Raw genomic sequence first — 14,902 nt, 5'->3', positions numbered from 1 at the left:
AATCAAGTCAAATGACAGGAGTTAGCCGTGAAAATCCCAAACAACCCTCTCTAAAGTCAAATTTGTTTGTATAGCACATGTTGTAGCAAGACAGTTCAAAGTGCTTTATATGATAAAACAAGACAAAAATCAATTATGAAATAAGCAACAGATTATTTCAGATATTACACTTCGTCAAATGCCAACATCAAAATCATCAAGAATAATCATTATCAAATATACATCAAACGTATTAACCAATGTCCCAGCTGTTTTTAAAGGCAACTCTAAACAGGTGGGGTTTTAGTCTTGATTTAAAGGGGCTCAGTGCTTCAGCTGTTTGTTTTTAAATATTAACATAATCACCACACGTGGTGAAGAGAAAAAATGTATTTCTGTCAGATTTCCCATAATAATATTAGCCATTTCCTTTCACAAGCCAACCTTCCTCATAACAATGCCCTCTCTCTCCCCTGCTGAGTCAAAATGATGAAACAAGAAATGGATAATAAGGAAATTCACACTTAAGTTACATGAAAAGTGCTTCTTGGCTCCCTTCTCAGGGGGAAAGGCCATAAAGGTGTTGATTGGTTGGTTGATTGGACTAAATGTTAAAATAGTGCCTGTAAGGTTGTGAATCTTTTAGAAGACACAAAACTATTCTATTTGACCAAAATCATTAGAGTCAATGAAAAATATGTTATACTTGCATTTTATAGCAAAATTTGGAACTGACGCATGGTGTACATGCGAGTGGGAACAGACACAAGGGTTTTCTTTCATCTCTTTCAACATACAAATAACTGTAGAAAGTCTCAACAAGTTAAGTTTCAGTAGTATATATTTAAGGGAGGCATTTTAAATCGTTGCCATATCCAATGAAGATTAAGATTTCTTATAACAAATGTTTACTTTGGCTTAGGTTCAGTGATGCTTATGAGCAGTGCCAATCTTTTCATTTTCATTACTTTGCTGATGAATAGTTAGATATTCCTCTGATGAAGTGACCTCAAGCCATTTTTAGTTTAGTCTAAATAAGTTCATTCCTGTCATATTTACGTCATTGATCTTCTCATTAATTATGTTCTAATAGTCCTGGAATACAGGAGGAAACTCAAAATAAAATTGTTCCCTAATAGGTGAGCAAAGTACCATGTTGGGCTAGTAATAAAACTCTTCAGTTTGGAAGTTATTGAAATAAGAGTAAAATTATCTATTTTTGGTATCGGTTTCATCTCAAATTCAGCGCAATTCCTGCAGATGCATATTCAACACACTACAAAGTTCATGTGAATTGTCAAATTTGCATCTGATTTAAAAAAGGGGAAGCAGAGACTCAAAGCAGATTTTTGTTTATATAATTGTAAATAATTTAGAGTTAAAAATAAAGCTAAAGGGAGCTCTAAAGATAAAGGCACAAACTAGGTAGGTGCTGCTGAGGCATATTTTTGTATCATTTAGGGAGTATTTATATGGACGTCCATCTGACATACATGTGTAGAGAAAATATTTCCATGCCACAAAAAAACATGATATCCAATGACGTAGTCTTGACACAGTGCTTACCAATAACTACAATTTCTTTTAAAAAAGGGCTCACATTTACTTTAATCAACCTTTTATTCTTTCTCAAGGGCTTTCTTTTCCTTCTTGTCTAATAACAAAAACAATGTGTGCAAATTTGCAACTGATAAAACACGAGTGTTTTGTTAGTTTTCACGAGCAATCAAACATTAAAATCAATTAAAGCTTATATTTTCTAATAACACGGACAATTTCTGCATGCTTTATTAATATATACAAAACTAGTGCAAGCTATGATAAAAATAATGATCAAAATTTAGCTCAAATGGTCTTTTGCTCTCAGACTTTATATTGATAAAAATAAGACTAAAAACTGAATATACTCACAGTCCACGGAGCCTGAGCCAAATCTTCTCTATTTGTTCCGGCTGTAGGTACTTCAGAGCAGTACTTTCAAACTCCTCGATCTCTTTGGTGGGGGACTCCATGCCAGACAGAGTTCCAGATGAGACAGCAAGAGATGAAGTTAAAAAAATTTACAAAAACAAAAAGTTAAATCCCTTCAAAAAATGAGGAGAAAATGTAGATGCAGTGCGTAGAAGAAGGCAGTAAGTGTTGTGAAAGCCAGAAGGTCACCAAGGCTTCCCTTGTTTTAAATTTTCACCCAGCACTGCAACAAACTGCCTGCCATTCTTCTCCTTTTCCTCTCCTGTAGTATGAGAGAGTATGTGGCCAAAACTCAATAACTCTGAGTGCAGCACAGCGCTCAACCAGCTGTGACAGTCGTAAAACAGCCCAACTGCAGCTCTTTTTCTTTCTTTTTTTTTTTAACTCTCTCTCTCTCCCTCTCTCTGTTTTACGTTCACTTCTCTCTGGTGTGAGCACAGGGGTCCTGGAGCCGTGCCATGCTCTCCCAGCAACAACGGGATGCAGACGGCAGGGCAGTGCAATCCGGGATTAACGCACACTGCCGAGCTCTCCTCATAAGTGGGAGGGAGGAAAAACAGCTCGAGTCAAAGAGAGGGAGGAGCCAGACTAATAACGGGAACCCATGTTCGGCTTCACCCAGACGAAAACCACAGGGGGTGAGAGAGGAAAATGAATTGGGATACAAAGGAATCAGAGGGCAAGACCTTTGACTCAATAAAACACGTTTTCTGGAAAAAGACTTAAAAACATGTAGAATTTTACCTTATTTTTTTGACATTGCATGTTTTTTTCCAGATTTTGAATGATAATGAAGCAAAGAGAGAGAAACCTCTCTGGAGGAGTTGATCAATGTTGAAGGGATACAAGCCATCGCTTCAAATCTTTAGCTCTGTATCTTTTTCCTATTCATCTAAAATGTAGATAATACATTTGCTCTACAATATATTAAAAGCCATGGCAAAGGGGATTAGATAGCATGCAGACAGTGCAGTGACACTGATTTTACAGAGATTACTTTGATCCATTGAGTGCATGTGGGACCATCTTATATTCAATCCCAAATACAAACATAAGAACATGTCAAATACAATTCCCTCTTCCTCCTCTTGTTAATACACAGACACGGTGGTGTTTTCTGCAAAAGCATGCATGCAAATATTTCCCTTGGTGAGACGATATGGGAGGTAAGGCGCTGAGTTTAAATTTAGGTTGTTTTTTTGAATACAAGTATTCATGATGACATGTTTGCAATGGAAGCTGATTTACTAAAAGGGAGAGTAAAGAACAAGACAATTTGTATATTTTATTCCATATTACGATCAAATTAAATATCTTTATTTATTAGGTTTATTTGATAGGGACAGACTCTCATTAACATATACAAACTGAACAGAACAGCAGTCCCGTTCCTGTGTCATAGTGCTTATAGCGCGAGTTATTTTGAAGGACTTGTCCTTAGCTGGGCTTTTTAAAGCCAGTTGGTTGGTCCTCTCACCACCTCTTATGAACTACAAGCAAAAACAACAGGTGTGAAAACCTTAACCCATGTTAAGATGCCAATATTGTTGAAGTTTCTACCATCCCTTTGTTTGATTTGAGATATATTTTCTTAAAAACATGCATAAGGATTGTATGGATTTATTTAATCGTGCATGTATAATTCTGACACTGTAGTTCAGAGGTAATCACAAAAAATTAAGCATGTGCAGCTAGATCTTATGTTTAAAATTTAGTGGAGTTGTTTGTTTTGCAATAAGTCCACTGTCTTTATTCTGAGTAACTTTCCACCAGCCTGTGCAATTTCACTCAAATAAATTCTCACATACAGCACAGTCTGGGCTTTCTCCCCTTCACTTAGATTCCCTCCAGTCGATTTTCTACTGGACCAGGAGGAAATGTTTTGAACAAGAAAGTTGTTTTTCTGTGCTGCTTTAATCATAGTCTGCCTGTAGCTTTAGCTATGCAGTGGAGGAAATGAGCGAAGAGTTCAGTCTGCGTTGGTCATACTTTCACACACTGAATTAACACTAACAGCAGCTACTTTGTTCAAATTGGTTTTTCTCTTTGCTGTGGAGGTGATTTACAGCGCAAGCAATTTCGGGTAAACTTCATAGCGTCGAATTGGTGCATTACATACGTCACAGACAAATGCTAGCAATTGGGTAAAAATTTTAAACTTCAACACGTTTATGTAAAAATGTTAAACTTCAACACAGTTCACCCCTCAGAAAAGCAGTCGTTTCTCAATAGCCAAGAGCCCAGGCCCAAATAGCGTAGTACAAGAGGGCTGCTTTTTACCAGGCTAACCTTCCACATAAACAAGCATGTTTTTTGTTTTTTTTACTCGTCTTGTACAAAACTTGTAAATGTGAGCACAACTTAATTAGTCACCCTTGATCTTTTCCATATCTCTGCGAGGCCCCACACTACTCTCAGGTCTTTCAATTACTTGATGTAGGATGCGGGGATAATGCCAAGGGACACCTCAAAGAGGGATCCCTTTTATCTGCTGAGATGGGTCCTGTAAGAGGACAGAGGGGAGCCGCTTGCCTGAGTGCCATGAGTCTTAGTGATGTTCACAAAGGTGCACTGATCCACGTCGCTTTCTCTCAACCCTCAGTTTCTTTCTCCTTTCGTATCCCCTCTATAGCAGAGTGTTTATTGTGTTTTGTGGAGGTATTCCAGCCCGAGGGGATTTCAAGTCGTGAGCAGAAATGACATATCTGCTTAGGGAAGAAAACCATAGCAGCAGCTTAACATCTGACTTCAAGCTGCACACGTTTCCACCTCACACACCTAATGCAATATACCATCTGTATATGAATTTATGACACCGAGCTGTTACATTTTTGGCAAAAAAACTAAAAATGGTATAAATTAGTCGGTAAAGAAAGAAAGGCAGAGTTAAAGAAATCTCTTCTGTTTGATAAAAGTCAATTTTCCAACTGACTCTAATAAATTAAGTAAGAATAAAAATCTGGCCCGCATGACACCCTAACATTAAAATTCTAACATTAGACTGATCTCTTGAAAAGTAGGATAATTTTGGAAACACGCCTTCTTTTCCACAGACCGTCTGGCAGAAGTAGCTTTTTGCTCCAAATGTGACATTTTATGTTTCAAATGACCAGAAAATGTATGTGTTTGAGAAATTATCGAACAAAAGTGCATATGAACAATTCATTCATGCCCGTAAGTGGCCATTTGGAAAAAAATAGCAAAACTGTTTCCCTCAAAATGTGATTGGTAAAGGGAAATCTGAATCCTAAGATCAGTTTTCCTTTCATACCAGGAAAAGAGGGTTTGTCTGACGCCAGTGGTCTGCTGTTTTAACCTTAGCAACATAATCTTAAATAATGAACTCAAAACTGTATGTGAAAAACAGATTTTACGAGTGGAATAAAAGAAAATAGTAAACTGCTCCCTGCCTTTCACTTAAATGTTAGAAAAATGTGCTTTTAGAGGCAGGAGGACGGTTTGAAATTACAGTCATTAGCAGGCACCATTTGGAATCGTTTCAACCAAGTTTTAGTTTGCTTGGTTCTGTAAAAGCCTAAAAGAATGCTTTCTGGGTTAACTTATCTCTTTAAGTCACTCTGAGGTCAGAGTGTGTGTGGATGGATGTCTTTCTGTCTCTCTGTTGCCCTATGATGGAATAGTGGTCGGTCAGGGAGGGACCCCACCTCTCACCTATAGGCTGTTTTGAGATTGGCAGCAACCCCATGACCCTGGTTTACTTGTTGCAATAAATGGATGAACAGAGACTATACTTAATGCTTCCTAAGCCACCCACACACCTATTAAGACAGCTTTTTTCAGCTCATTGCACAGTGACGACAAATATTAGAGGCAATAACAGATTTTAACAATTTCTTAAAATCCCTGAAAAATCATTTTTGCAAACTCTATGTTAAAGATAGTGTGAAGTATATTCAGAGAAGAATAGTGTATTTGCGATTTTAAAGTGGATATGTCATGCTTTTAAATCTTTCCCTTTTACATGTAAATCACCCTGGTCAACATAAAGTAGAAATGCAATGCTTTGGTCTGAATTGCTGGTTATTGTAGCTCTACGGACATGTACTTTAGCCCTTTTCTGAGGCTCGTTTTAGATCAACGTTTCGATGCGTTTATATATATATATGAACGAGACATTTCAAGCCCCGCCCCCCTCGAGGTCACAGAGTGTCCACCCCGTTCGGCCATATTTGTAGTTCGATGGCAGCTATACAATTATCTACCGGCAGAGAAACCTTTTATCCATTAGAAATGTCAACAATGGACAACGAACCAGCAGAATCACGCATTCAATGAATGCATCCCAATGGTGTTACTACTGTGTTTACACTTTCTCCATCCATACATAGAGTGTAGTTTTGCTGTAGTGTCCATAAATTCCAGATGCTTATTAAAATATTAATGCTACCACAATTTGAATGAAGTAAACAGCCTTGATATAATTAGGAAGTTGATTTTGTCAAGAATGTCACTGCATGCATTTGGATGTGTTACCCAAGACAAAAGCAAAGCCAAATAATTTCCGAAACATGCAGTGCAGTTATATCCTCAAGCAGGCAGCTAAAAGCTAGCACACAGGGCTAACAGAAGCACACAGCTCAATGCTACTATTAAATCAACGGCCAGGACGTCATTATTAAGACAAAAATATTCATGTCTAAAATAAGCTTTGTTGTCATTTTAGCGTTATTTGGATCTTACCGCTTTGCCGTGTGCCTCGTTTTAGTGGAGAGAGAAGAAACAGACGCCTCAATCAGATGCAGTGTTTCAGAAAATCCCTCTGACAGGTTGCTGAAGCAGTGGTCCTTAAGTGCTCCAAAAACGGACTTTCGCAGGTGATGTGGGTACATTCCCAAGAAAAATAAAATTGAAAATTTAACCTGACGCCGGGGTGCAATGTAAGAAATCTTGTGTGTAAATACACGCTGCAACTTCGGAATAACTGATATTGCAGTACGAAATCGAGGCGAGGTGAAAAAAATGGCGGATTCACAAAACCGGAAGTGATGACACTTTAGAAGGTTAATTGCAAATGCGGTGACGTCATAGCCAAGAAAACGTTGTAGCAAATAGAGAAAAATTAACATAGACTAAAAAATATAACAAAAAAAAAGAATATAAAGATATCTACACAACACCGAGAGAGAATAAATGTTTTTTCGGGGGGTTGCACTCCTACAGAATAAAAGTACACAAAACATATCTAAGGGCTAAAAAAAAAAAAAAGTGGATTTTGAGTATTCGATACTACCAAATAATTTTTCTTATGTGGGAGCTTTAAAAAGTTTTTAAAGCTCAAATGGCATAAAGGCAAAGCAAGGTGGCAACCTCGCATGAACGTTACGCACTGGTAAAGCTATACTTAGCATTGGCTTTCTGTTGTATTTTCAAGAATATTATACATTCATTTGTCAACCGCTTTCACTGTTGTATCCCAATAAATTAGAATTTCGATGACAAGTTAAAATAGATTTCAGCAATTGAATTAAAAAAAAAGAAAATAAAGGATTAATAAAAAAAACTACATTTAAAACAGCAATGTTGAATTGCTGAAATTAGCTCATTGTACTGTACAGTATAAGCACTGTACAGTACAGTACAGTACAATACAGTACAAGTACAGTACAGTATAAGCTCTCTATAATAGGTTTGATCTCCTTTTGCATAAATTACTGCCTTGTGGTACAAAAGTGTTCAGCCACAGGCTGATCAAGTTGTGCTGAAGAAGTTCTGGTTGGTTTAATAGCATTGTTTGGTCTGGTCACCATCTTTATAAAGCTTGTCAGCAGAGTCAAGCCTCAAGCTCTCTAAAGGCACAAGCTTATTCTGACTTTGGACTTCATAAAACACAGCAAACCAACACCAGGAGATGACATTGCACCCCAAATCATTACTGACTGTGGAAACTTCACACTGACCTTCAACGGGTTGTGTTTCTCCACTGCTCCTTCAGCCTCTTTATTTGAAAAGAGGATTTTTTTTTTTTTTTCACTAAGCAACAGTACTGTCTCTGGTTCAAGAGGCTTGAAACGAGAAGGTGACATTTGTGGTCCATGTGTAGGATTTTTATTTGGCTGCTGGCTGGCCTGCATTTATTCACTCTGCGTGAAGCTCCCCCAAATTCTTATCTGGATTTTGCCCAACATGCCTCTCAAGGTTGCAGTTACTGACTACATACAGCTGCAGTCCACTATTTGTGTCTGCCGCCCCAAACTTATGAAGGGCCTTCATAATCCTCTCATCATTACCGTTATCCCTATTGCATGTGTAACTTTTCCCACCACATCTTTTCCTTCTCCTCAACTCTCTAACATTATTGGATCCATCACTTTTGAACACCCAACTGCTTTAGCAATGAGCTTTTTTGTCTTCCACATAATGTTGTGATAAAACCTCTTTTGTGTTTTGTCTTCAGCAATATTCTGAATTCAGAGAAGACAGAACCATAGTCATCAAGTTTTACAAAAATAAACACTTGTAACATACCACTAAAATTAATTACTTACTGAGATGCACCTCTGTGATGTTTTTCCAAGTAATAAACACAAATAATTATTGCAGTTCACAATTCAAACTGATATGCTTTTATATAACAAAGCTTTCACCCTGAAGATTAAAGGTAACTTTTCATTTCTGGCAGTTATGACGTTTATTTAACAGCAGCACATTGCAAAACATTGTCTTATTTTATCTTATGTTTGCATATTGCAACACATTTACCAGAGCCTTAAAAAAAAAAAGGTCAAAGGAAGCCCTTACTAAACACGTTCACTTTTTCCCAGCCTAGGTCAGTGTGAGTCTAATTCTCTTGGGTCTACTGCCACTCTTTCTGTTCTGTGTCTGAAATAATTGTTTTTGTATACACTGATAAACTGCTTGCTCTGTCTGAAATATGTGTACTCTGGTTGACCCTGTCTGAACATATTCACCTATATGTGTGGGAAAACCTTCACATCTAGGTGTTTGTATGGTACAACACGTGTGCAGTTTGAGGAAAAAGGATTTCCTAGCAGGTAGTTGCTTTTATTTGTATATTTTCTACAGTTTATTCAAGCAAATAAATTTGTTTAGTTTAGAAGGTAGTTGCTATTGGTTGCCTAACAAATTAGATGCATAATATATATTTTAGAACAATCTAAACTGTGTTTAAATCAGATAGTACTGATAGAAGTTCTGACTTGCAAAACTAAAACTTCCATGGTGAATTAAACAGCAGGATAAAATGCAGCTTTACTGAGAGACATATAGACTCTAAAACAAAATATCAGCCAGTCCTCTGAATAAATCTGCAAATGATGAGTGAAACACTTTCAGGAAACAAAAAAAAAAAGAGAGAAAGAAAGAAACTACACAGTTGAGTCTGAGTACATTTCTAAAATACACAGATTTTTTTTTATCTGCATATTTTATGTCAGTAAATTGGATAAAAAGTTGAGACTAGAGAGGATATTCAAAGATAATTCATAACAATTTGCTGCATTTGTTACAGAGTCAAGATAAAGCATGAGTCGACTCAAGCACGTGGGAAACAAAGTGGAAAGTGTTAACAGCTAAAAGCTTTGTCAGCGACCATGATGGATGGTTGGGTAGGCCTAAACAATAACAACCTGGAGCTCTGGTTGTCTGCAGGACAATTTAGTTTATCCACTTAGCAAACATTTAATTTCAATTCCAGATTAATGGATTAACGCAACATCTTAAATCTCCTCCATACCTTCCTCTAATGATAAATTACATGATTAATTACTACTACAGGTGCTCACAAAGGGCCCCAGAGAATCAAGTCATCTACAACGTTTCTATAACTAAGATGAAAGGACGTGATAGAAATTACACTGTACTAACTCTACTGAGGCTTGTACATAGCTCACATAGTGAAATCCAGACATTAGCAGCCCCAGCCATTTGGAGGTACATGAAAAATTTAAATCTCATTTAAATTTCCAGGCCGCTCGATAAGGATAGCTATGCATCAAAATAGCAAGCGCCTTCACAGTAATGACCACATTTTGTTGAAGATCATCTATCAAAAAATATGATTCCTCTGTATAAACTGTATTTCTCTTGGAATTAGTAGAGATATAAAGCTGGATGGGAGCAACTGAGAGCACTCAACCATGGAGCTTTTTTTATTTGCAGGGTTATAGGAGTGGAAAAATACATCAGCTTCCTCCCAAGACAGATAGAGACAGGTCAAAGGTGGAGCCTCAGGGGAGAGGGGAAGCAATCTGGGCAAAAAAATAAATAAATACATTTTTACACAGGATTTGATCCTTGTTTTCACCAACAAAAAAGATCCACGTGGTAAGACTTGTTTTAAAACTTTTTATGAGTTTTTCTGTACAAATAAATATTTTTTGATGAAGGATGAAGGTCCTTTCCTTGGATCAAGGATGAAGCAAAAACAATGCAGTTGACTAATAGGACAATTTTCAAAAATGCCACAAAATAATGGTTCTAGATTTAGAAGATACAAAGTGTTCTCTCAAATTGAATCTAGTTGAGCTCACCTTATATATATCAGAGTTATAAAACCCCTCATGATCTGGTTCCCATGCGCTTTTTATGTGTGTTTACTTACTAGCTGCTTATTGCAGCCCAATTTCCAGGTACCCAATGAATATATACTGCTCAAAAAAATAAAGGGAACATTTCACTTTAATATTGTGTGTGGCTCCAAATCCAGGCCTCCATTGGTTAATAAATTTGATTTCCATTGATGATTTTTGTGTGATTTTGCTGTCAGCACATCAACTTTGTACAGAACAAAGTATTCAATGAGAATATTTCATTCATTCAGATCTAGGATGTGTTATTTGAGTGTTCCCTTTATTTTTTTGAGCAGTTGTATATATGCACCTTTTAACCTGATTTTCTTTGCTAAATGTTCCTTGCTGTTGTGCAGCCTATTCAGTCCAAACAGGTAAAGCAGTAGGTTCTGTAAGCTCATTAGTTAGACACCCACAGCTCCTGGAAGGAGCAAATGGGGACGAGATTGAGAGCTATTTAAAAAGTAACCACAGAGGCTAAATAAAGACTGTAATCCAAATAAAGAGATGATGTAAACTACAAGTGAAAATACTTCCACAAATAGGTACAAAGCTCAGCACTGGATGAGACACAGCCGGTATAGATTATATTTTAAACTCAGCTAGGTTAAAAAAAAACTACTCTTGTAAAGTAAAGGTTGGTAAATTACCCATTTACGAGAGCTTTCATAATTTTATGCATACAGATTTATGCAATTAAACTTACTTTTAAGATTGAAAATTAAATTAAATTACATGTCAAAATTTTCTCCAAAGTTGTATGTATTAAAACACTCATATTTTCTATGAGTAACCTTGATGAACCCAATCTCTCAAAGGTTTGTGCTCACTTGAAAAAGTTCTACTTTTAAAGCATGAAGATGAATCTGCTCTTCAAATATTGCTTTTCTTTAAAAGAAAAACAACACTTGTATGTCATGGTGCAAAATCTTATAGTAGGCTTTTGCCTATGAAGGTCCGTTCCATTTAAGGAAATGACCTTAAATGGAAATGAAATGACATCAGACTTATATGGCGCTTTCCTGGGCACTCAAAGGCGCTTTACAATGAGCGTGATTGAGAATCAGCTATTCTCAATCACCCTCACATTCACGCACTGAAGGCAGCAAACTACAGCTGCAGCTGCCTTGGTAGAAGCTAGATTTTACACCGACACCATCAGGCAGACGGAGCCAGGGGTTGGACAGGCAACCTGCCATTTACAGGACCAACTCCATGGCCGATGGCAGTCTGACTCCACCATCAGACATCGCCGCACTTAGTACAAATCTCCTATTTTACCTCCCCTGAAGCATATAGAACCAGCTTACTTTCTGTTGCCATTTTGCACTTTTTGTGCAACTTTTCATTTGTTCTACACCTTAAACCCGGATTAATTTGTCTGCAACAGCTTTTTCTCATCTTCCAGTTTTCAAAGTCACCCATTTTTCCCTCCAAATCAGTCACCCTGAGATATCAACAGTGAAGTCCACCTGAACTCCACTGATCAAAACAACAGCAGTTCCTGCTGCCCATCTTATCTCCATGCTGGAGTTACACTCCTCATCCTGTTACTGTATTGGTTTAACTATAGCACCTTTTAAAAACAGAGACGGTTCCCTCATATCTTGCGTGGTATCTGTGGTGTGTTTAAAGGAAGTTCTGTTGACAAAGCAAATATGCAATAATAGAATGAGGTTAGGGATGTGATTTAAGCTGTAGGTCAATTTCTTCCGTATAATATAAATTGATCGTAGTATTTTATAGCATTTGGTCTTAATTTTATCTTTGTATGCATTAATTAAACATATTCCTAAATTAAATGTTATTGAATCCGAGGACAAAATCCTATCCTTTCTTAATCATAGGTCAGAAGAAAAAAGAAAACAGTCTTCTTATTTGGGCAGGCGTGGACTGTTTCTCTTTTTTTTGGCACAAACAAAAGCTTTATTCTGTTCCCAGTTTGTGAAAATTTTACTACATTTTCAACAAAACATAGGGTACTGGTGATTATGTTCAGATTTTATGTCTGTAACATGTAATATTATGGCATTCACTGTGGTACAGCAGTAACATCATAATGTTGAGGCTGTCTCTTAATCATTTAGATCAATGGCTCTGCTATTTGGGCTTCCCGTCTCTCCGACCAGCGGAGGCTCATTAGTGGGCTACTGAGGCTCGTGATGGAGCTTGTTGCTTCACAGGGGCTGTCTGTGGGGGTCTGTGAACCCGCTGCTGTTGCCAAATGAGGGGTCAGCTACAGAGACAGTGGGCTGCCACGTTGGAGACAGCTGCCTTAATCAGCTGCAAAGTGCACTGCAGCACACAGCATCCAATTAACCACCAGATAAATCTCCAAGCTGACCACAAAGGCGTTTTAGCTGCAAATGAACATGGTAAATTGGCAATATGTGAGGTTATGTTGGTTGGTGCTTGTTTTCTGTGCAATGTTTGCAATATGAGAAAGCTTATTTTCCCCCCTTAGCTCTTTGCTGCTTTTTAAAAAATATTATTCTGAATCTTCTGCTTGTTGTTGGACTGCCATTATTCTTCATACAACAGTATTGTTGCAATAACATTTTTTTCAAAATGAATTGTCTTCATAACCACAGCAAGTCTGAACCATGTAATTCTGACTTATTCCAGTTGTCCTTTGACATTTATTCACTATTTATGCACCAATATGAGCACCAAAACAGCCCTGCAGAAGGCATTAGGATGAAAAAGCACACTTCATATCTTAGAATGTCTTGACAATTATTTCTAAGATGTGCCGTTTTACTTTAAACACCTAAAAATGAAAGAAAGTTTGATCATAAATATACACTTACTGTCCATTTTATTGAGTATACTATACAGAAATAGAAGTTATATGCTTCTAATAATTTATATCCATTACTTTGGTTTGATCCAGGATCTTAACCTTGCAATTAGAGAAAATTGGGTGTGATCTATAAGTTCAAGAATATATTTTATTTTTTATGGTTCTGTTCTATATTCATGTTTATTGTTGTGTGTTAATTTATATTTTTTAGCACAGATACTCCCGTTAACAAACTTAAATAAGGTCTCCAATGATTTTCAATTTCTTTTTGTTGGCAAGACAATAAAAAGAAGCCATTAAAACAAAACAACAATAAGTTTAATAATGCAGCAGTCCATACAGGAGAAAGTTAAGATGCTATTTCAATGGAACTTGCTCACTATGCAGGAGTAAATTAGACAAATGTAAAAGACAAATGTGCCTTTTCAAAATGGAACCACTGCAATCAGTCACAGCATTAACAGCCTGGTGTTGCTCATCTTTTATTGCTAAAATAGCTCCGATCGATTGTGATGTGGATACAGGATCTTTTGGGGGAGTCCTGTTGTGTTTAACTAAGAATATTTTTCAGAGTCAATCAGCTGTAAGTTTAATTAAATAATCTAAATCATTAACTACTTGTCTGAACGGCTTTACTGTTCTGACATAAGTGACAAAAACAATGTCAATGCAACAGAAAGCAACAGATTTAAACTTTAGCAAACCTTAGCTTTGTTGATGGAAGTTTGTCATCACCTTATTCTACCAACAAGACAGTCACAAGACAAAGAAAAGTTAAAAACGAAACAAACTAAACTCATACAGAATGACAAGAATGTTGAGAATAAAAAGTTTAATACAAGACTGTAGATAAATTCCATTCATATCTAGTTTTAGCCATAGAAAAAGGCAAGCCAAGTTGTTAAACTAACCTATGAGATTGTATCTTGAGTTGTATGAGGTAAATATCATTGGGTTAAGCACTTGTAGATCATGCTGCTAGACACTCTTGAATCAATGCAATCCATATAATATTGACAGCAGACAGCAGTCCATCTGACAGCCACGTCAAGATACTCACAGCATTCTGTGTCTAGTAGAAAGTTATTGATTATTTACTATTTAAACGGCTAGGATTCTAAACAGCTGCTGACCAGTTACGTTTTCTATCACAGTTTTATCCCCACTGAGTTCACTTGGGCACAGTTGAGGGCACAACTGCAATAAAGAAAACCAAAAAAAAGAGTGGGAATGTTTCATTGGCAATGCTAACTGAAAAATACGTCCAATTTAAAAAGGCATCGGTAAGAACAAGACGTAGAAGACAGCCAAGCAGTCGCTCCTGAGCTTAAAAAAAGAAATAAAGAAAGAACAGCTATTTATCTAAAAGCGTTCCCCTGGAAACCTTTATTTTAATTTTATTTATAAGTCAGTTACTGATGTCCTTCCTGCCTGTAACAGATTATCTGATCATCCTTTGCTTACCGTTGAAATCTAATTATCACAGACTGGAGGATAACATTCAGCTCCGGTCAAAGAGGTAACGTTGTGTTCCATCATTTTATGGATTACTATTGTTTCCTCAGTCATTTAATCACCTTCTAGCGTAATCTTGCTATTT

The 14,902-nt window shown here is 36.9% G+C and overlaps 1 protein-coding gene across 2 annotated transcripts in view; it reads right to left on the bottom strand.

Moving 5' to 3' along the window:
* Window positions 1–11,042, bottom strand: part of pde1cb (phosphodiesterase 1C, calmodulin-dependent b) — a 69,130-nt gene extending 58,088 nt beyond the window's left edge. The window contains exon 1 of one of the 2 annotated variants that reach the window (XM_088014480.1): window positions 6,652–11,042. In XM_088014480.1, coding sequence (XP_087870606.1) covers window positions 6,652–7,037 — 386 coding nt within the window. In that variant the 5' untranslated portion in view covers window positions 7,038–11,042. Of the gene's footprint in view, window positions 1–1,890; window positions 3,165–6,651 lie in introns of those variants that run through there. The other variant, XM_088014481.1, reaches the window with a different exon arrangement.
* Between the last annotated feature and the right edge of the window lie 3,860 nt (window positions 11,043–14,902).

The sequence above is a fragment of the Poecilia mexicana genome, unplaced genomic scaffold, assembly GCF_051168715.1.
Source record: "Poecilia mexicana isolate PSO_F unplaced genomic scaffold, ASM5116871v1 scaffold_17, whole genome shotgun sequence".
NCBI classification, from domain to species: domain Eukaryota; kingdom Metazoa; phylum Chordata; class Actinopteri; order Cyprinodontiformes; family Poeciliidae; genus Poecilia; species Poecilia mexicana.
This window is presented reverse-complemented; position numbering and strand designations above follow the sequence as displayed.